At 45.1% G+C, this 22,647-nt stretch overlaps 1 protein-coding gene across 2 annotated transcripts in view; it reads left to right on the forward strand.

The window, feature by feature from the left end:
* Gnpnat (glucosamine 6-phosphate N-acetyltransferase) overlaps positions 1 to 22,086 on the forward strand; it is a 36,757-nt gene extending 14,671 nt beyond the window's left edge. For both annotated transcript variants that reach the window (XM_050181912.3, XM_055072530.2), the window contains exons 2-6: positions 5,762 to 5,906; positions 11,802 to 11,864; positions 16,201 to 16,331; positions 19,035 to 19,096; positions 20,109 to 22,086. In XM_050181912.3, coding sequence (XP_050037869.1) covers positions 5,762 to 5,906; positions 11,802 to 11,864; positions 16,201 to 16,331; positions 19,035 to 19,096; positions 20,109 to 20,295 — 588 coding nt within the window. In that variant the 3' untranslated portion in view covers positions 20,296 to 22,086. The remainder of the gene's footprint in view (positions 1 to 5,761; positions 5,907 to 11,801; positions 11,865 to 16,200; positions 16,332 to 19,034; positions 19,097 to 20,108) is intronic.
* The last annotated feature ends 561 nt before the right edge of the window (positions 22,087 to 22,647 follow it).

Below are 22,647 nucleotides of genomic sequence, written 5' to 3' on the forward strand. Positions count from 1 at the left end.
AAGAATAAGTGGAAATCGTGCTGGCTGCACCCTAATCGCGTAGCGTTGTACTATCTTTAGCCTGTCTCTAGAAAAACGGTGTAGCTATGGGTGAGGAGGAGAAAATTTGATGAAGACGTAGACGGGGAAAGAAGTAGAAAATCGAAGGAAATCACTATGAAATCTTTCAAAGTCTGTAAAGTGGGCTATTGAGGAACGGCGTGATGGAGGGCTGCATAGCTTCGGTTTGTCAGTGCTTCAAGTTCCAAAAAATTACATTTTATTGCTTTTTTCGACCATCGATTGCTTGATTGATGTTCACGCCTCAAGATGACGCGATTGTTTTAGTAATGGGTTCCTCTATAACTTATGGACCACCCGACAATATTTGACGTGATCCCACACCATTAGGCCAATGCTCCGAAAGAACATCCGCGTTGAAGGCCTTACTTCCGTTAATAAGGTTCCTGCGGTCTACGGGGCTTCACGGATGGATGGATGGAAGGTAGGAGCGTCCCCTTTGAAACGGGGCGATGGCAGTTGCCACCATGCTCAGATTTTTATTTTGCCTTTAATTTTTATTTTTATCTGTGTTGTGTGTTATTGAATTTCTCGATTTTCTTTAAATACGTCTTCCTACCCTTTTAATCTTATGTCACCTCTCTGCTTTTGAGCCACCAATCCTCCAATCGCCTTTTGCTAATTTCCACCGCACCTTTATTTACATGACTATCATTATCTCTGAACGCTAGGGCCTCAGGAAGGGTGACTGTGGCCGCATCGACATCGGGGTTGATACCATCACATTTTAGTATGAGTTGTTCCATTGTTTCTACATATTTACCACACACACAGTACATGTGTCTTCTTCTTCGTTAAATTTCTTTTTATAGCTCCGCGTTCTAAGACATCCTGATCTAGCTTCAAAGAGTAGGGCACTGCCTCTTGAGTTATCATAAAACGCTTCCTTCCTGATCTGCTGTTTCCAGTATCGATATAGTTCTACACTATGCTTCTTTCCCATTGAATTTATCCAATTTTTACCTTCCGCATTTTTAACCTGTCGTTTAATGCTCTGTCCTTTTTCGTCCTCGTGTCTGGCATACTTACTGGTTAGCTTTCTAGTTCTTTTCCGCCATTGTGAGTCAACGCTCTTTCTGTATAGGTATTTAAACACCTTAGCTGCCCACCTGTTATCATCCAATTTCCTCAGACGTTTTTCGTATAGGATTTTACTCTGAGCTTCCCGTGCTTCGAATGACGCCCAGCCCATATCTCCCTGTACTGCTTCGTTTGTGGTTTTCCCGTGGGCACCTAGTGCTAACCTTCCCACAGCTCTCTGATTTACCTCTAGTCTCGACTGAACCTCTGCCCTTAAACACAGGACCGCATTCCCGAAAGTAAGCCCCGGCACCATTACTCCCTTCCAAATGCCTCTCAGTACCTCATACCTCTTGTAACCCCACAATGCCTTATGTTTCATTATCCCGGCATCTCTTCGCCCTTTTGCTATTAGAGACTAAGAATGCCGCCCCCTACCGCTCTATAGTGTAGGCGCTTTGTTCGTGCTTGTCTCTCTTTCTTTCTATCTCCCCCTTCCACTCTGTTTCTCTTTTTATCCCCCTTAACCCTTCCCCCTGCGCAGGGTAGCCAACCGGAACTACCTCTGGTTAACCCCCCTGCCTTTCTCTGCATTATTTTCTCTCTTTCTCTCTTCGCCTGTTTCCTGCCTCAGATGTACACCGCTCGCTCTCTGGCGAGGCCGGCTGTGTGGACGGCGGCGAACGTGGCGGGGTAAGGACACGCGTGGTCTGTCGGTTGCGCGCCGGGAGCTGCTGCAGAGACGGCCGTTCGTGACGCGAGTCGTCGCTTCCTCGTGCAGGGCCAGCCGGTTGTCTTTTGTCACGGCGTGCACACTGTCGGACGTGTATTCGAGGCGCACGTGGAAGGGTTCCCGGAAGATCGCGTACGCTCGTGCGGGCGGCGAGTCGCTCAGAAGGAGTAGGTCCTACAATATTTATTTATTTATTTATTCAAAAGAACCTTACAGGCCCTATGGCAGGGCATAAAGTAAGGGGGGCATTTTAAACAGTAAAGGTATAAAGTACAAATTTCCAACAGGATCAGTGCTATAAAAAGATTACTGTGTTACACAATATTGAAGGCACTAGGAATACAAAGCAATATCTGAAGGCACACGAACACTTGTTACTGTTAACAGAGCAAAGGAATACCGTTTATGAAAATGATTTACAACATGGCAAAAATGCACGATAACATACACTAGATTGGTCACTCGTGAACGGTATTAAATGGGAAAAGCATGAGTAACTGAGAGCGGAACGTGTCGGGATTAGATATGGAGGCTATGTTATCGGGGAGGTCATTCCAGAGACGAATGGCACGTGGTAGTGCAGATGAATTAAATGCATTTGTTTTACCGTATATGCGCATGAAACTGAACTGATTATGTAATCTGCGTGAAAAAGAGTGGGGTGTTTGTAGTTGTAACCGGGTTCGTTTATTAGTGTAAATATATTTGTGGAATAAGCAGAGAAGAGCGATGTTGCGGCCGATATCTAAAGGCGGCAACAGTAGGTCTAGTTTAATTTGTGTAATGCTTAAGTTTATGCTGTAGTTACGGGATATGAACCGGGCTGCTCTGTTTTGTATCATTTCCGTCATATTTATTAGATAATTTTGATGAGGAGACCAAATTGGGGAGGCGAATTCTAACTGTGGCAAAATGAATGTTTGGAAAGCGAGTTTTCGAATGTTTGGCGGGGAATTTCGCAAGTTGCGTCGTAGATAGCCAAGAGAACGTGATGCTTTCGCGCATGTAAAAAGGTACTGGGCAAAACCCAGTACCTTTTTTAAGCATGAAATATTTTTAGCAACTGTTGTCGGCAACCTTCAGGTGACCTTGAGCCAAAATCCTAAGCCGTTATCCGGGCACTCAAGACGAGAATAGAACGAGAACATCCGGGCATCGTTGCGAGAACAAAACGAGATCATCCGGGCAACCGTTCAAAGCAAGAAAATGCGACCTTTCGGGCCCCAACCCTTTGTACATGACCGCAGTACATACGCTAGTTACTGCCCATACAAGTTACAAAAAATATTGCTTCCGAGTTCTTCACAATGTCTGTTCACAATATTACTCAAAATATCTCTTCTAGTACGCTGAAGATTTGTCATTTCCAATAGCGACGTTCAAAATGCAAAAACAGGGCACTATACACTTGATTGTCATCTTTGGCACCGAGACAGGGTTGCCTGTGATCTTTACAACGTCAGCGGCTAACACTCCCAAGGTTAGTTGTAGTAATAAAAGAAAAACCTAAATACACAAGAAAGTAGATGGGGAAACGGCGCCGTGGTAGCTCAATTGGTTAGAGCATCGCACGCGTAATGCGATGACGTGGGATCGTTCCTCACCTGCGGCAGGTTGTTTTTTCGTCCACTTTCTTTGCCATTAATTTACTATTTATTTAATTCAATAAGTAAGTACAAGTAATTTCCTCTGTTTTCCTTGGCGTTTTCGTTTGTTTGCTTCTCATGATACGACTCCCTTAGGCTTGACGCCTTCGATAAAAAAAAAAGTTTGCGGCAGGAGATTGGTGAGGCAACGTGGCTTAACAGTGACGTCATACTACGATCAGTTCAAAAAAGTGTTTCAAGGTCCCCTTAAACGCCAAGTGCAGCGAAATTTCACTTTGTCTAAGATGAGTAGTACTATTGTAAGAGTTGGGGGTCGGGCATTTCAAAAGGGGCAGCTGGCCCATGCCGTCGTCCGACTCATCCACGCTAAGGACGTTTGTTGAAGGGAGACACATGTTCTCATCGAGAACAAAGAGTACTGGGTTTATTTACAAGACCTACATGAAGAGTGGAGAACGTTGTCTCATCAGTGTAGCGTGACTGAACTTAAGCACACTGAGGAGCCGAAAAAGTTCGCTTAAACCCCCTCCGTCCTCCCTAGATCCCTAGGCCAGGGAAAACTGCCGCCCTGCCTTTGTCCAATCGGAGCGTCCAAAGTCGTCGAAGGACCCGCGTTGGAGGGCGAGGGTTCACACGTACATTCCCTCACCTTTGTTCAGTAAGCACTCAGAAAAAAAGGGAGCTTCGTAGACGGGGGTTGTTGTCACGCTTAAGCTGGCGCGTCTTGGTTCCTGGGATGACCCAGCAATTAGCTGGAGCGTCTGTCAAACGACTGTGGCAGTTACAGGAGACGGTGAAGAAACGCTGTAGAACACATTTCCAGCAATTTTCTTGCTCCCATCGGTCCGTGACGGCGACAGTGAACCAACAAACGCTCGATCCGCCAATACGTGTCTCACCTTGCTGGCGCCACCGCTCTGTCCTAGGGGGACACGTTGTTAGCTTCACGATGCGATTTGTCGCAATGGGGCAGTAGAGGCTATAGAAGGTCACTACCCCCGCTTGCCGATCGTAACACTATCCCCCGCATTAAGAAATGCATCTTAACTTGAAGCCCATGCTTGACTTGATATAAGCGACCCCTGGTGAGAACGCGCCCAACACGCTCATTGCGTTTGCTTTGGTGCGTTCACGACAGGCGTGGGCTTCGAGTTAAGACGCATTTCTGAATACGGGGATATGTATACTACTGAAGCAACCTTGACAAAGCCGCAGGGTTGGTTATTGTGTAGTTTTCGTGTCAGCAGTATTTAAACGCTAGCTAAGTAGGCGACGCATGCACCTGCACTGGTTGCCGCTATAACGTTGTAAGCGCCAACACGGCGCCTCCGGGATTTTTTAGGGGGCTGCGGGCATAGAGTTTCTCACTACATTACCTAGAGGGAAATTTGGCGCTGCGGCGCTGTGGTATACATGGGAATGGCGGTATATTGTGGATTCGGATTGGCATCGTTCTCGTAGAGACAGGAACAGGACACCTTGAAGACGCGCTTGGCAAGTACCGTTCCGTCTGTCACAATGATTCATTTTCTACTAGAACAGCACGTGAAAAGCTGTTTTAGCTTTATTATTACGCGAAAACATGTTTCGTTTAACTATGAGAACTTGTTATTGTGTGTACGACTATATGTTACGCAAAAAGTATCAGCGGGCCGCTAAAGTTGGAGGACAGACGACAAGGTTCGCGCTCGCTTTGAAACAGTTGGTCGTCTGTTCTTGCTTTTCTTCGCTTGGTCATGCATCGTGGGTGAGTAAAGATGTAATATGCGTGAATGCAAACATTTTATGAAGATTTTACTTTGAGAACGCGTTATTTGCGTAGCCAGATCCACGTTTTAGACGAAGCCTCTTACAACACCAGCCAACACGAGCCTCGCAGACACATATACCGTCATTCCCATGACGGCACGGCGCTCCCTTAAGAAACTCCCATAGACGGTGGCGCCAGATTAGCATTTCTAACCTCGAATTTTGTACGGAGGCTTCTCTACACCTACGCTATATTAAATTAGGCGTTTCACATTTTCCTCAAAGGCTTTTACGGTATATTCAGTTAGCCTTAAAACAATATTTATCCAAGGTGAAATTGCATTGCAGTTGATTTTTCAATGAACTTTGCTCAGTTGGTCTTTCAAAACAAAGAACGATAGTGTTAGCTGCGTAACATTGCTTGTTCTCACCTTAATTGTTCGTTCTGCAGTACGCGATGACTTACGACCATCCGTAGACGAGAACGCGGAATTGAGTAGCTTTTTATCGCCTCACACAGTGAACTTAACGTGCCTTCAGCCTCGCTTGTTACTAATGGATGCTTACGGTCGTGTTTGGTTGTCGCCCGCAGAATGGAGGGGAGCCCGAGGACACACTGCTGTTCGACCCGAAGCTTCTGGAAAGCCTGGACACGGTCGAAGGCATCAGCGTGGAGCTGCCCCCAACCGAGCCTCCACTCAGGGTCCGGCCCCTATGCTCTGGGGATTACGACCGGGGTAAGTATATATATCCTCGTGCGGGCACTTGTACAGTGCTTTTAATTTTCTTCAGTATTAACTGCGAATCCGCCGCGATAGCCTGGCGGCTGTGGTCTAGCGCTGTTGAGATCAAGGCCGCGGGGTTTTAATTCCGGCCGTGGCGGTCTCATTGCGATGGGGCCGGAAAGCAAAAAAAGCTAGTGTACTTAGATTTAGGGGCACTATAAATAATCTCAGATGGTCCAAGTCGATACGGCGGAGTCCTCCTCTACTGCGTGCTTCGTGATCAAGTCGTGGTTTTGGCACTTCAAACCCCGGAATTTATTTTAGTTGAATTGAAGTTAGTCCTTATATTAAGTGTTGTACACGCAAAGCTCTATGGAAGTGGTTTGAATCTATTTCTGCCGTAATATTTCGTAACAAATGGAGCAGATTTCATCTAAACTGTTGTGTCGTTACTGACAAGAAGGCAACCATGAAATTGACATGAAAATTCAGGATGTAGCATTAACATGCCAACCTAGCTGGAACATGTCGCAGCTTCATATCTTATCGTTTTGGCAAAGGAAAGCGTATTTTATTTTATGGCAGTGAACCTGAGGAGACGCACTTAACTGGAGATGCTAGCACGTACAACCCGGATATTGAAACAGACGCTGGTTTTTCACGTTCGTAACATACCGATCTTTAAGAATAATGATTAAGGAAGGACTTGAAGCGCGTTTATGTGCTCGAGCTGTCTTCTGGTTTGAGGAGGATACAGAACGTTGACTGTCGATGGCGCTGTGCAGCAAAGGTGAAAAGCTTTTATTCGTACCCATTGATAAATATATTTTTTTTTCTCCGCATTTCAATCAGTCTGCTTTTGACGTAGTCTCAGTGCGTCGCCGAATATGGCAATATTGCACGGACCACGCGCGGACGACATTGCACGGACCGTGGCAATATGGTAATACTGCATGGACCACGCGCAGACAAGTGCTGTACGTAGATCACGTGCTGACGATTGTGCCTGCAAAGTATTGCACTGGTGTATGTAGTGAAAGCGGCCGAAAATTCAAACGAAATCCCACGCGTCTTCTTCCTCAGAAGAGCCCGTCTCCCGCCAGCAGAGAGACGTCACAGCTCACGCCACCACGTCACTCATCGCACCTGCAGCGCACAAATCGTCATCATCAGCCTGTTTTATGTCCACTGCAGGACGAAAGCCTCTTCCTGCGTTCTCCAATTACCCCTGTCCTGCGCCAACCGATTCCAACTAGCGCCCGCGAATATCCTAATTTCATCGCCCCACCTCGTCTTCTGCCGTCCTCGACTGCGTTTCCCTTCTCTTGGTAGCCATTCTGCAACCCTAATGGTCCAACGGTTATCTAACAGGCGCATTATACGATCTGCCCAGCTCCATTTTTTTTCTCTTGATGTCAATTAGAATACCGTCTATAGCCGTTTGCTCTCCGATCCAAACCGCTCTCTTTCTGTCTCTTAACGTTATGCCTAGCAATCTTCGTTCCATCGCTGTTTGCGGGGTCCTTAACTTGTTCTCAAGCTTCTTTGTCACAAATAGCTGGCACAAATAGTACACAAATAGCTGGCAGCAACGCGAACAACACGGGAGTTCTCGTGAAACACAGAGAACGCAAAACTGCAATAGCGCGCAGCAGCGAGAAAGGTATCGGCCGCTGGATGTATGGATAAATGTATGTTGTGAGCGTCCCCTTTGGAACGGGGCGGTGGGTTGCGCCACCAAGCTCTTGCTATTATACTGCCTAATGTCCTACCTAGGTTAAACAATAAAAAAGGAAAAAAGAACACTATGAAATACCACACCCAAATTTTCTGATCCCCTATTGCACAACTGTGCTTTTGTACGTCTCCGTCTTTTGTCGTTTCCCTACTTCCACCAATCTTCCAATCGCCTCTTACTAATGCCTACTGCGGACATGTTTACTTTCTCCCTGCTATCGCTGAACCCAAGGGCTTCAATGAGTCCAGTGCGTGCCTAAATCGACCGCTGGGCAGACGTCCTCACATTCAAATAAAACATGCTCCATGCTCCACTAAACATGCTCCACTAAACTTAGTAACGATCTTGCATTTGACTGAGAATCGAAAAAGACAAGTGTAGTTATACATGCGTACAAGTGGTGAAGTAGAGTTACAATAACTAGCTATTTTAACTTGACTGCACAGGAATACGGTGATTTTTAAAACCAGTGTAAGAGTAGCAGAAAGCAGAGTGGCACAGCAGCCGTGCCAATAGAATAGGCTAAACGCAAGCCGAACGCCAACGAGAAGCACCATGGATGTACCATAACAGAAACTGTGTATTACGCTCCTTTCACGCATAGTAGGTATGTGAAGCGCCGTCGTGTACATTTCAATGCACGCCGCCGACCGCCACACTAGGGTGGCGACGATGCTGCCACCTATAGCCCGACCCTATCGGGTGTAGGTGGAGGCATCTACAGCCAATAGAAAAAAAAAAAAAAAAAACCTGAGGTGGATGTCATGACGCAAACGTCACGTGGGCCTTCAGCATCAATAAGGGAGAAAATAGGGAATCTGTGCAGACCGGATAGCTCAACCTCTTGCATCATCACCACCGTACAATCATTTCCTTTGGTCTCCACTATTCGTAAACCCCTGTTAAAAGTTCTTGCAGTATAACGCTTCCTAAAGGTCGTTTTACAACTTCCGTAGTATAAGAAATTTCTGATGCGGCCTTGAGAGGGAACTCTTTAAGGAGCCAGGAGGACCATCATTTGTTCGAGCTACGCAAATTGCCCACGGTGTTTCATCGGAGATTGAAGGGGGACACCAAGGAGAAACATTGTGAACGCTAAGTGCATTGAAATTTTACTTTTGCTTATTAGGTTATATATGAGTAGCACAGTCGAATTTCATTAACGAAATACATTGGTTGCATCCGATATTATCGAAAGAAAATAAAAACATCGGTCAGGTCTGCGCGAAACGAATGCAAGCGGGATCCCTCCGACGGACCAGCAAAAAACTTCTTTTGCAGGATGTGATGGCCCGTCGGCACTGTGCCGGGCCGATACAAGACACGGGAACAAGTTAAAATACACAGACGCGTTCGACACTGCCGCGAAGTCGCAACCGTGCGATAGATGTTATCGAAAGCGTTACGTTTTGGGCGAGTTGGCTGTACATGGTTCTTATTAGACTTTTGCGCGCACAAAGACAGGACGTCTAACGAAGAAGGGACACACAACATGCACAAACTTCAACTGGCTTTTATTGTGACAGCGACATATATATATATATGCTTGGGGAAGCGTATATATATGTCGCTGTCACAATAAGAGCCAGTTGAAGTTTGCGCAGGTTGTGTGTCCCTTCTTCGTTCGACGACCTGTCTTTGTGCGTGCAAAAGTCTAACGAGATGTCATCGCGTGGTTGTGGTGTAAACGAAACGTTGGGTTTCCGTCTGCGGTCCGACTGAGCCAAACCGCCGCCACCAACAGAGTTCGAACATGGACGACTCCATTACTACGGCTCACAGACTAAGCCCGTGCGTCTAATCGCCGATGAGAGCTACGAACGCGAACATATTGACAGAGAGCTTCCCGCGACGGCTTGTCACCTTCAGCCACTGCTTAGGCCGCACGGAGGAAGGAAACTAAGGAGAGGCCCTACCCCCTCCGCGCGCTAGGAGAAAAGTGTGGCGGAAATGACGTAGTAGGTTCTCATTTTTTTGCTGCTTTTTTATTTTTTCTGTTGTATGGCCACGCCTTTTGGGCCACAATGGCGGCGCTCACACGTGTTGCTCTGGTAGGTTTCGGGCCGTGGCAAAGGCGCTGAGTGGGCGGGTTTGCGTTAGTCACCGTGTCTTGTTGCGCTGTGTTACCTGCACCGTGCTCTGCCAGATGTTGCGCGAGCGCGCGCGCTCCGCGCGCAGCGCGGCGTGGTTTCGCGAAAGATGTAAACAAGCGAGGAGGGTGGCCCAAAAGGCGGAGCATCGTCATGAGCAACGCCAAATTCCGGCTTCACTTTTGCTTCACAAAGAGTGACGTCAGGGCCTCTCCTTAGTTTCCTTCCTCCGTGTTAGGCCGCCAGGCCTACACCAACGCCATTTCGTCGGGAGTGGGCAACCAAAGTTACAATTTCGTTCCCAGTCGACATGGCGGCAACATTGTTCATGGCGGCCATATGTCTGCCGCATGTCATTGCGCGCTCCCACCATGCCCAAAAATCGCGCGGCGTCCGAAATTTGTCATTGTGGTTACACAACGGTGCTAGTTATAGGGGGCAGTGCCGCAAGCAAGTCCGAATGATTGTGCAGGTCCGAAAAATCGGGCGTCGGGAAAGACGGTCGCCGACTGTGTAAGACATATTTGCTACCAGAATACACATTTTGAGCGCGTGCTAAACAAATTGCTTCGCTTTTACCGATACCATGTCGAATCCCACATTTTAGATTTCGTTCTAGCAGGAGAGTACTCCATTGAATTAAAGAATGTTCAATCCATTTTCATATTTACTTATTAACTCCCGATAGTTCGTTATATCTGTGTTCGTTATATCAATGGAGGCTCGACTGTGTGTATAGAATGAAGAAGCAATCTTGGCAAAACTGCAGAGTTGGTAATTGTCTAGTATACTGAATAGCAGCCTTTAAATAGCACTTAAGCAGATGACGTTTGCAGTTTGTGTTTAGGGGATACAGTGTAAATCGCAGACCATGGCCTGTAAGGTTTCCAGTGTACCGTGGGCGCTGCCGAATCTCAGAGGTCATGCTAAGGAGCTGCACTGCTTCTCTAATGCTCCGGGCTCTACATAATTTACGGCAAGCGGTAATCGCGACATTTTTTTACCTGCTTCAGTCTCAAAAACTTCTCTTGTTGGCTTTTCGTGATGCATGCACTCATTCTTCAAACGTAATATTTTTGCATGGAAGCTGCTCGTTATGGGCACACGAACTGACACTAGGCTTTCTATGCTGCCAGAAATGTCGTTCCAGTTGACCTTTACCTCATCTGACATCGCATAGGGTATTCTTTTAAATTTCCGTTTGCATTTCCTTGGAGGAGAATGTCTGATTATTAACTGCAAAAATCAAGCCAGCCTTCCTTTTTTGGAACTCTTGTGGCCAAACCGTGGTGCCGATGACGTCAGTCGATGATGACGACAGTTTGACGTGGCCAACTCTGTAACACTCTCATGCGTTTGGATCGTCTATATGCAGAATCAGACTGAAAATGCTGCTGCAACATTGGGTGCCTGCTTTCCTCCGGATTCAGCAGTCTGAGCTGTTGCTGTCAAAAACCCATGTATTTCACAGTGCTACCTCAAGTTGGTATTGACCTCTGGTCTATTCTTGCGTCCATTATGACTGGATAAGCCTCTGCTTCTGGTAACTCTTGCCTGTGTTTGAGACCATTTGGGGTGCATCTTCGCATCCTGTGTAATCGCGCTTTTAGAGACTGCTAGGAAGTGCATTTGCTGGAGACAACGTTAATCCCTTTCTGGAACCCTAGCTTATAGCTGCAAGGGCATGCTGATAATGTGCCAGTCATTTGCAAAGCGACCTGTGCACTTTCGGCAGTGTTTCGCGTAAATTGTGCACGTAACCCTATATTATGTACTTCAGAGCTTGAAACTTCGAAGTACGGAAGGATACCTCTGATGTCAGGGCGACACTCCCTGCATGAAAATTTAAAGGATGCGTGATGTGTTTCTATTGACTGTGCATCAAATGGCATTGGCATATCTCTCGATGGGACATTTAGTTAGTCGACGCCAACCCAAGCGGACAATTTGTTAGGTTAAAATATTCAAAAAACTTTTGGAGGCTCATCTAGATGCATTATTGTAAACGAACATATCAAGGAATGTGAGGTGTCGTTTTTGTTGCACGAGTTATTAATGCCGAGCGTAAATTATCTGCAGGCTTCCTGGAACTCCTCACCCAGCTGACAGTGGGTGGCGACGTGTCCCGAGAACAGTTCCTTGGTAAGTGCCAGTCATGTGCCTGCGCGAACATCGTTTCATATACAATTCACAGTTCGAAAAGGCTACAGCTCTATCGCAGCCTGTTGCCACCTGCTACTTGTTCAGTGACTGCACAGAGCATTTCCCTCCATTGAGCGAATTCTGTGCATTGTTTCTCTTTCGTTGTACTGTAAAAAGAACTGAAATGACCGTATTTGTTCAAATATAAGGAACCCATGAGTTTAGTGCGCACTTGGGGCGGAATTCACAGTTTTTCGTTCGTAAGTGCTGTTATTCAGTGGCTGATCGCCTTCGCTAATAATATGTCCTACATCACTATTGGCTCGCACGAACGCTTTTAGCGCATATAAGAGCGTTTTGTGAATACGGGCCCTGATTTTCACACATCATACTCAAATCAGTTATAACTTACATGTAACTTTTAGTACCAGTTCCCTAAAAGCTTGGAGCGTACGTTGGAATCGAATGAATACAGATATGAAGAAAAAAAAAAGACAAAAGCCCTGTCCCGTTGCCTATACCTTTAAAGCCAATAGCTTTCTTTAACTCTTTCGCCTGTTTTCGTGGTCACTGGTTTAGGGTTGGATTTTCACCGCAGATACAAGAGCGCTGATGCAAAGCACACTTTCGCGCAGCGGCGTTGAGGGGCACGCTTGTCGCTGAGCGCCAAGTACTACATGTTTCGGAAGCGAAATTAGTGCGGTCCACCTATACTATTGCAACAGATGTGCTGGTTAACGACTCTGTTCCCCGTAGAATTATACAATGAACCAGCAAGCGCTACCTAAATAACAACGTAGTGAGATGGGCCAGTTGGCACGCGGTAGGGAAGAGAAGAAACCAGCGGTAAACACGACAAACAAGACGAAGAAGGCGACGGGACAGGTTGGAATTTACAACCAAAAAGTTATGACTGTAGAAAGACAAGTGTGCCCTTTGGCAAGCCGATGGTTGCTTGCGCAAGCGCCCGAAAGGCTTTCCGGAGGGTATGCGTACTTTGTATTTCTACTGTCATAAGCCTTAGTTGTAAATTCCAGCCTGTCCCGTCGTCGTCTTCGTCTTGTTAATCGTGTATACCGCTTTTCTTCTCGGCTGTCTAAATATTCTCACTACAAGAAATATTTGTCGTCAAGCGCATCTTTCCATTCATAAAGCAATTACTGTTCCAGAAGCGTTTCGCTATTGGCCTACATTGACAATCATTGCCAGGGGATTCTGCACAATTCATTTTACTTTGCGTAGTTTTCTTCCTTTTTACGCCACAATAAAGTATGAACTAGACCAGCAACAAGTTACCCTACTCCTCCAGCTTGCTGTGTCATTCGAAAAAGCTACTGCAAATCTTTAACGTAAGCCTCACCAACCGCCCTACTGGCAATTGTGTCTTGTGAAGAGTGGATAGTAAGAGTAAGATGAATCTGTGCTACTTCGCTGCTAATAAGCTCACTGTCTATATTACAAATCAACTTCTTCTATTTAGCTCTCTCTTTCATAACAGAGCGAACTTGGAGGAACCCAAAGTAAGGACAGATGGGTGTGTCACTCGTCCTGTACCGCGTCCCATTTTGTTTTATTGTGCCTTGGCATTCGAACAAGCTAACCCAGCCGCAAGTCCTTTCAAACAATTTCGCTCACCAGGTTCTTGACGTGGGCTAATAGAACTTGGGCTAATAGAACAAGGGCGGAAGCGCAGTGTGGTGTCATTGACATTCAGAGGTATTGTTGACTCGGTGTTTCACAGATAAACGTAAGCAAGGTATGCTGAAAGGACCTACCGTGTTGTGAACATTCTCGACTTCCGATTACTTTTTTTTTTTCTTGAAGGAAGGGGGAGGGGAAGGGGGGGGTTCTGAAGTTCACTACTGCCACCACGTTGCCACGGCTTCAACTTGAATGAATTGTGAAGTCCAGGGTGTGACGAAATCTCTTCTGATCGGGAATAATCATGGCAAAAAGAGGAAAGAGACGCCGACCGAGGTGATTTTTGTTTTCGGATTGTGAATAATGCTCCCGTGTGGAGGCCGAAAGGGGAGTTAGAAAAAAAAAAAAAGAACACCATGCTCGGCGTCTCTTTCCTCTTTTTGCCACTGACTGACTGACTGCCATGGAATGAAATATATTTGAATAAAGAAGGTATTCAGAATCTATGTTTTTCAGTTTTTGCCTATTTACCTTTTTGTTTTGATGCATGGCTTTTGGTGTTCGTAGTTTAAGGGCTCGGGAACCAACCTTCCCGCTTGGTGACTAAACAGTGCAGGGATAGCATACGCTGCGGTGAATATCTCAGCCAGATTTTGCAGTCGTGCGCAGCGCGTGACGCTCGGAAGCGGAGCCCGAAGTCGCCTTTCTCTCAAACTCTCTCTTTTCAACAGAAACCTGCTCCTCACTCTTTTCTCGACGCTTTATTTTGTAATGCAGCCGATTCCCATATGCGGCTGTTATTGGCAAATAGCTGATATCAATCAAGAAGTGTATTTGGATAAGTGCACTTGCGCGATCTTACTGCTACGGTGTGTATTTATTGACGCAGTTTACTAAAATGTTGAGGTAAGCGAAAATATGCTTCCGAATTTCGATAATAATTACGTACTTCCGGAAAAAGCCGACTACAGTTTGCTCACGACAGGCCACGGCCACCCACATAGGAATAAGGCTTTGGCCACCTTGCTTATAGGTGTTGTAGCTGTCGAGTCTCGCTAATTTCGACTCGTTTTGAACGCTCAACTAGTTTCGAACCACGCCAAACTTAAGGTCAGTGCACACGTACGTTTGACAGCGTGCGCTTACTCTTGGCGGCCACTAGTTAGACGCATCGGCAGACTTCGCTTCGTATTGAGCTTTGCGGTAGCACTTCAAAATGCGCAAGTCGGGTGTGGCTACTGTCCGTCCGCCAGGCTGGTGCAGGACAGGGCCAGTCCGCGCTACGTAGCACTCAAGTCCTGTCGTACACAAAGCAAACGCTGCACGTAGCACTGCAGTTGCATGTAGGTGCGGCGTGTCACGTAGCGTAGTTACCGCGGCCACCGCGGGGTGCCGTGACGATTCCGCTGGCTGATCAGCGCACGGCGGCTCGCTGAGGTCAACCGCGTTTGGCGCGTCGTAGGTGCCGAAGCCGGAAATACTGGCGTCTACGCGAACATCCAATAAGCTTGAAGTGCGGGTCACGGTGGCGTTTCTATAGGTGGAGCGTTGTGGACACGCCCCGCTCCGCCGTAGCCTTCGCAGTGCAAGTCATTGGAGAAGGAGCGCAAGCACCGCAAACGGGATGTTTGATTGCCAATAAGTCAGCTTGCACTAAACGCATTGATGTACTTTTTGTGGCTAAGTGTTTCTGATATAGTCCATCTTAATTCCAAATTCAGTTCTTCACATCGATAAAAAGTGGTTCGGGGCCCCTTTAAAGCAAAGAAGTTAGAAGATACAGCTGTTGTCTGTGATACCAGGCGCTGAATAGTACACTCTCAGGCAAGGTTACGCCCTTTGGAGTGCCCCTTCTGCCACACAACAATAATCGTCATCTGCCTTGATGCGTTTCCTTTCTTGAAAACGCCGCACCCGCTACTTTCCTGTCGGCAATGCTATCATGCTGATAATGCGCATGCCGCTCGTTGCTCGAAAGTACCGGGCTAGCAGCGTTAAAGAAAGGAAACGCATCAAAGCAGACGACGATTATTGTTGTGTGGCAGAAGGGGCACTCCAAAGGGTGTAACTTTGCCTAAGAGTGTACAGCCAAAGTACCACATTGGACACACTCATGTCATGAGTAATGTCATTGTAAATCTATTTTTTTTTTTTTTGGAATCGTAGCTTCGGAAATGTCTAAAGTTCCTCAACTCCAAATTATTCTCCTGTTTGCAATCCCGTATCCAAAACACATTTCGTGCTGTGCTTAACAATTCATTTATAAAAATGTTTGAGAGTACTTAGATTTGATAATGGTGCATTATCGTCTTTCTCTGTGTGTAGGTCTGTTATCGTGAATGCAAAAAAAAATAAAAAAATAAAGTCATATATTAGATCTTGTCTCCTTGTACAATACCACGGTGCATCAGAAAAGTAAGAGACTCAGAAATAAAGAAAGTTACTGGTCATTAGAAGCTTTCATACCACATCCATTGATCTGTCTTGGTAGCGTAGGCCTGAACATTAAATAAGCGTGACTCTTTATTGATTTAAAACCACAGGCTGTTTCTACGCCCATTTTTACTGAAATTAACTGCACGCATTTTCGTGTGTAATGCTGTCTGATTAACAAACTGCATTATCACGAAGCCGTATGCTGAGACTTCATGAAATTGCTCTAAACTCTACCTCGGCGGTCCTTCTCATTCCCCAGACAGGTTCCGGGCAATGAAGGCAGCGCCTGCCACGTACTACGTCACAGTAATTGAGGACACCGACCGGGGAGTGGTGGTTGCCTCGGCGACGCTCTTCGCGGAGCTCAAGTTCATCCGCGGATTGGCCACGGTGAGGGCAGCGCGTTTGACATCATTGCAGCTAGTTTCAGGATATTGCGCGTGCATGTCCTAAGGTCAATTCGCTTGAAAACCCAACGAACGCCTTTGACTTTCTTTTCTTGTCCGTGAATTTTCAAAATCTCCCCTTGAAGATTCATGAAATTTCCAGAATTTTCTTTTACTTCCGGACACTTTGTACGTAGCGTGATTTAAAAAAAATATAGATATATTAAAATTAAATAATTAAATATATCGTTCCTTGTACCCTACGAAGACACTGAGTAGCAAATCGCTTTTCGAAAAAGGCAAATGTTCTCACGATACACGTCTTGAATGATATTCTATGAACGTATGGCGGCAGAACAAGTGTAAACTAAAAACTAATACGTATCTGTGCCCAATCTCGGGAGTGGGTGGTGGAATCAGCAGGCACAGGTGATTCCTTCGCCGCAACCAAAACAGAGGAAACTGCTGCATGGATACGTAGGATTCATCATGGGTAATATTGGCACAAATTTGCACGGTTAGCCCTGCTTAGGTTTTAATGGTTAAAGAGTTAACGTGAGCTATAATTCATCCGCCGCTATGGTTCAGCAGCTTCACTGTTCTGGTGCTGAGCTTTGAGTGTTACATTTAACGCTTCTGTGCCGCTTGCAGCTTGGTGTGGCCTTTGCAAATGCTTATTCATTTCTCATCGGAATGCTTGGCAGCCTTACGTGCGGCAGACTGTGACTGCGAAGAGGATTTCTCATGTTTGTGAACGCCTTCGCTATAGTACGCCTCGAAAAGGGAACTCTCGATCGCATTAGAGAGATTGCGTCCTTTGTCGCAAGCGAGAACCTTCGGGTGCTGATCGAGACCTTCTTCAGCACAGAAGGCGTTGAATACATCGTTGCGCTTCTTGAGAGCATGTGGTCCGAATAGACATATTTTGTAAAAGCTCGTGCGGTACATTGCGCTTGTATGCAGTCTTTTCGGGTGTTTTTCTTGTTTATCTTCGTCGTGTGTCTTTCCGTCATCTTTCATTCCCTTTACAACAGAATAGCCAGCCGGTCTATGCACTAGCTAACTTTCCTGTCTCTCTTTCTTTTATAAAAGCCTACAAGAAACAGAGAACACTAAATGGGAGAGATGGTCTCTTGTTGAATACTGTACCCGTCTTTTCCAAGTTAAATATTATAGACGTGGGTATTACCAACTGGAGCCATAACACATACGTTCCTGAGCATGGAGTTGCAGGTTTTATATCCAGTTTTGGCTACCACATTCCAACGGCAGCAGCACAGTGCAACATATGCCTGCATGCTGAGATTTCTGTGCACTTCAGTGACCACACTTAGGCCGTTAAATTGGCCTGGAGCTGTTCACTACGCCATTACACGTAGTTCCAAATAAGCGAATGACTTGAAGACGCATAAACCACTGAATCAGGTATTCATTAAGAACAATTAAACAAACTTTCTAGGAACATGCTGCAGTAAATAATTTAGAAAAGCAGATGGCTTTTATTATTATTTTATGACACAAAGCGTTGCTGATGTATTTTCAATGTAGAAGCAACATAATATGTGCACGTACGTACCAAGCATGATTGAGTTATTAAGAAGTACAAGCGATTGGGGCTATGTTGAGTTGTGTTTTTCACTTTATGGGATCGTAAACGCTGCTGCTTGTATAAGTAGCAGGTTGTAAACAAATTACCATCATGATTCTTTTCCTGGCTCCTGCTTCCCCTCCTGCTACCGCGCTTTCAGTATTTAGAGTTCCCTGATGTTTATAAGCGTTCTAGAACTTGTGAAACTTATAGCGCCTTTGCCTTAAGCAATGTGGCCAAGAGGTCATCATAGCAATATTTATGAAGGTATACATGTTTTATGGCATGTTGGGGGTGCCACATGTTTTATATGAGTGTTAAAACGATATATATATAAAATGCTTTTTGCAGATAACACAGTTCTATTCTTTGCGCCGGATTACATAGAAACATTTCTTGTACGAAAAATTGAAATGAGATAGTGACTAAAAGTGAAATTCTGCTAATTAACAGTTTACGCGGCCACTTTAGTGCACATATTGAATCAATATAAAGAACCATTTGATGTTAAGCGTATTGTGCTGGGCGTTTTTCACACGTCCGGTCGTCTGCACTGTTTCGCGATAATGTGCGTAAACGAGTAAATAAGCCCAGCTAAGAACCCTCGTACAACATTTATGGCTGTTTGCTGTTTACAAACTCGATTTAAGTGGCACATAACCATATCTGCAAGCTGTTCACTAAATTTTAGCGATAACAGTACGCAAACTTTATTATTTTATTTTGAACTTTTCGTTATTTCTCATATCTCTCCCTTACGTTCATTTGCAGTAGCCATGCAGACTTCTTATAAAAATGATTCGTGATAGGTCAAAAAAGGGCTGGTTCATATTCCTAGAGTTTATCTACTGCGATAGAAGCAGCAACATTTCGCGGCAGACACTGCCGTCATCTCACATACGACTTCTTAGCTGCGCATGCGTCATCTTTCTCTGAATTCGCATTGCCTGACGTGACGTCATAAATACGTGCGCAGATACAAGCACTTTGAGAGTCAGTGTGGTGCATGAAACTTCACAATATGCATAAATACCTCACGTTGTTGTACCTATGTATAGTATGTATCGCTTTTTATCTAAAACAAAGAAACAATATCCAAGTTTCTTCGTGTTGTTGCAGAGGGGTCACATAGAGGATGTCGTTGTCTCAAGCGAGTACCGTGGTCGCAACCTGGGCAAGCTGTGAGTACATATGCTTTTTGCTCACGTTGATGTGTAGTGAATGAATGAGATTGAACAAGATTACTGAATGAACGAGAATAAAGAGAAACTGCGAGTTGTGCAGGGTGTGCCACTGTGAAAGGGAGCATCTAATCTGTCCTGAAGCAACGATTATTGGAGCAGTTTGACTTCAGACCTTGCACTCAAGCACTTTCTAGGTAACTCTCGTTCCGAAGAATGAACCCTTCTGTAGCTTATTATGTTCACTGTAAAAGCAAGCGAAATGCATTGTCATGAATACGTATATCTAGTGTTTCCTTTCATATTGGCGCTGACTGTACACTTGTGCACGTTAGTAAATCAGTTGAGAGGCGAAGATAACAAAGATGTGCAGACATATTCTGCGGTAAAAGAGACCACACTGTTACTGCTACTTCCTGTCGAATTTTGATACTCGTTAAGCAAAAGGCAAGTGACATGAAAAATCAAAAGGCATGCAAAGTAATGAATGCGCTTAACCAAAGATGTCCTGACAAATAATTATAAACGTTTACAGCAAAATCTTAATATGCGCAATATTTACAAATTAGTGGCTTGCGCAAACGTAATAGAATGATGCCAACTAGTTAGTAGCAGGAACGACGAGTTAGCAGCAGGGGTGCATTCACACATGAAAAGTCAGGGTGACATGGGCACAAGAAATAACAGGAACACACTTAAATTTTACCATTCAGTGGTTCAATATCTTGCAATAACGCAATAAGAAAACGCCAGGCTAAATATTATGTATTTCAAATTAATTTTTACCTTTTTATTGCTGGCTGAACTAACACTGGAATGCAGTAATTTCTAGGGTTACTTACCATGGTTGGGGGGGGGGGGGGAGGGGGCGCTACGTCAACACAACGGGACCAATGGACACAGTCAAGGTCTTTCAATGAGCAAATAGATAAGATTTATTCATGTTGCTTTACTTTTTATTTTCTTTAGCCAGACATATTTTCAAAAGCAAATGTATTCTACCCCTTGACAGCTTGATCCAGACGCTAGTACGACTTGGCAAGCGGCTTGGCTGTTACCGGCTCACGCTCGACTGTAAGGACACCGTGGTCAAGTTTTATGCCAACAACGGATTTGTCCTTGAGGCTGGGAGTGCCAACAGCATGAGTCTGCGCTTTGTTGCCCAGTCTCAACAGGCCAGTGACGCTACGACCCAGTGATAACAGGCTTACTTTTTTGTTGGAAGGGAAGGAAAAAATGAGAAGAAAACGATAGCAGCGGTAAATTTTTTCTGCTGTGTTTGTAAAAACAACACACATTGCCCAACTGTTCCGCAATTCATTGCTTCAAGACTGGACGCATCCTCGATCCATGAATGTAGTTAACGCATGCCTTTGTTGAAGTCACGGTTCATGCTTGGAGGTACACCCGACCACAAAATATTGCGGACCATGAAATCTGAGAAAAAGCTGAATATCTCTGCAATCTAACAACGCAAAGTGGTATTGCATTTGGGCTCCGACTAGAATATGCCAACATTGTTGTATACAGTTTTACTGGCTACTGCTACAAGCTCCTCGGGAGTTCAACGTTTTCTGAGATCTCGTGGTCCATAAACTTTTGGGGCCCGGTGTACTTTGCAGCTGTTTACACAACTCTCGAAGATAGGCCTGATTAACAAAAACCCCTCAGTGCTTGTTTTTGTGCTGTATCTTTAATATAATGGAAATTATGTGATGTTAAAGGAGTGCTGGGGGAGGGGGGACATGAGAATTGTGCTTATTTTTGCCATACAGGCACAGGTACAGGTACAGGTTTAATGAGGTTGATCGAACCCCAAAACTTATTTAGTTAAATCAAGAGTTTTGTTAAACAAAGAAAAAAAAACGTGCAGCGTTCATACAAACAACACTATATTTATTCAACAGCAGAAAACATAATTTCTTGTCTCCATACCAATTAATAACACCTTTTAGAGACACCAAACGTTCTGAGTACATCTTGAGCATGCTAGTTTTCAACACTACAGAAAACTATAAAGCAACACAAAACTTCAGAAGTTTTCCCACCCGTCAATTGAAAGCCAACCGTATTTGTTTGTCTGTGTCAAAACTTCGTAAATAAGCCATATGTTTCTCCGTGTTAGGGGGCCTATGTTTAAATTATTAGCGTTTCTTATTAAATTCTTACTAAAGTGTTAGCGATAAAATATTTCGTGCATACACAAAAGTCGCAGTGCTTTGCAGTGCACTTTTGTCATATCGGAGGGTGAGAATGCTGAAGTAGTTTGTGCCTTCATTCGCTGTGGATGTGCTAGATCACCTGTATTTCCTAAGAGTGGCTTGCTTTAAATATGATGCACCGTTTATTATAACTGTATTACATTGTCATAAACAACATCGGAAGCTTTTTTACCTGTTACCAGTAGCAACATTGTTATTGTGCGTGCTACATTGTTGTTTTCTGTTTATTTGTATAACGTTTTGTGAGGGCTGCTCTCTTTTGTCATCCATGTGACAAAGAAGCACTGACACCTATTTTCGAAGCTCTACAAACTCTATGTTTCCTGCACGTAAGAGGATGATGCTTATATGAAGGCTGGCAAACACTTGTAAGGTGCTTCACTTTGATGCTAAAGTTGCTAGCGAAGCGCTGCCGTGAAGTCAGCATACGGCGCGCGACTGCGATGTTATCGCACATGGACTATATATAGAACATCAAACTGACGACGATGGCGAAAATTCGCCTGGAATGTCCATATAATTCACATCACAATAACATGACTAGTGAAAAACGTCATGTCAGTGCTCCTTCGAGCACTAGCTATTGGTTAGGACACGACCGAAAGATCCTACCAGTGGTTACAGTGCTTGTTAAGAGATGTGTTAGCTTCGCTGATAGCACATTAAGATAGCAACCAGCTGCTGTCGGATGTTCCTTTGCTTGTTAATTTCACACCGGTGTTTTTACCATTTCCAAGTTTGCAAATAAACAAGAACATTGTCCCTCTTTATCAGTGAAGTGCACAGTCTTTCGCTGCAATTTTTATTGTCATACCATGTTGTGCTACGGGGCAGAAAATTTTAAGCGGGCCATTTTTTTGGCTGTTCCGCCTACTTCGTGTGGACAGCTGTCTGGCTAAGGAAACCGGGTTGGTCCTGGAGAGTGTAGTCAAAGCACGGCTGATCTGGAGACTGTTTAATCAAAGGTACTGACATAATTGCTGGGCCAACCCGTGTATGATGTGTGTCCTTTGAAGGGCTTTAATGTGGTGTGTAACACGGATTTATCGGGGAGGCGGAGCAACACTACACCACTTACGCACCTCGTAGCATTCCACTAGAGCTGGTCTGTAAGTGGCCCCTCCAGATGTCACATTGCTTAGCCTGCCGCTGGCTATTTAGCCTTTAGTATGGAACGCCCTCTCGGGGAGCCCGGAAATATCCCGTGCACCATGTGAGAGGAGTGGCATAGCGCGAGCATGTGCAGCCATGAATGTAAATCAAATGCGCCACGTTTTAGAGCGTGTATAGTCAGCAGACCTAACCGGCAAGATGTTATTTTCAGCATAG

This window comes from Dermacentor andersoni, chromosome 7, assembly GCF_023375885.2.
Source record: "Dermacentor andersoni chromosome 7, qqDerAnde1_hic_scaffold, whole genome shotgun sequence".
Taxonomy (NCBI): Eukaryota; Metazoa; Arthropoda; class Arachnida; order Ixodida; family Ixodidae; genus Dermacentor; species Dermacentor andersoni.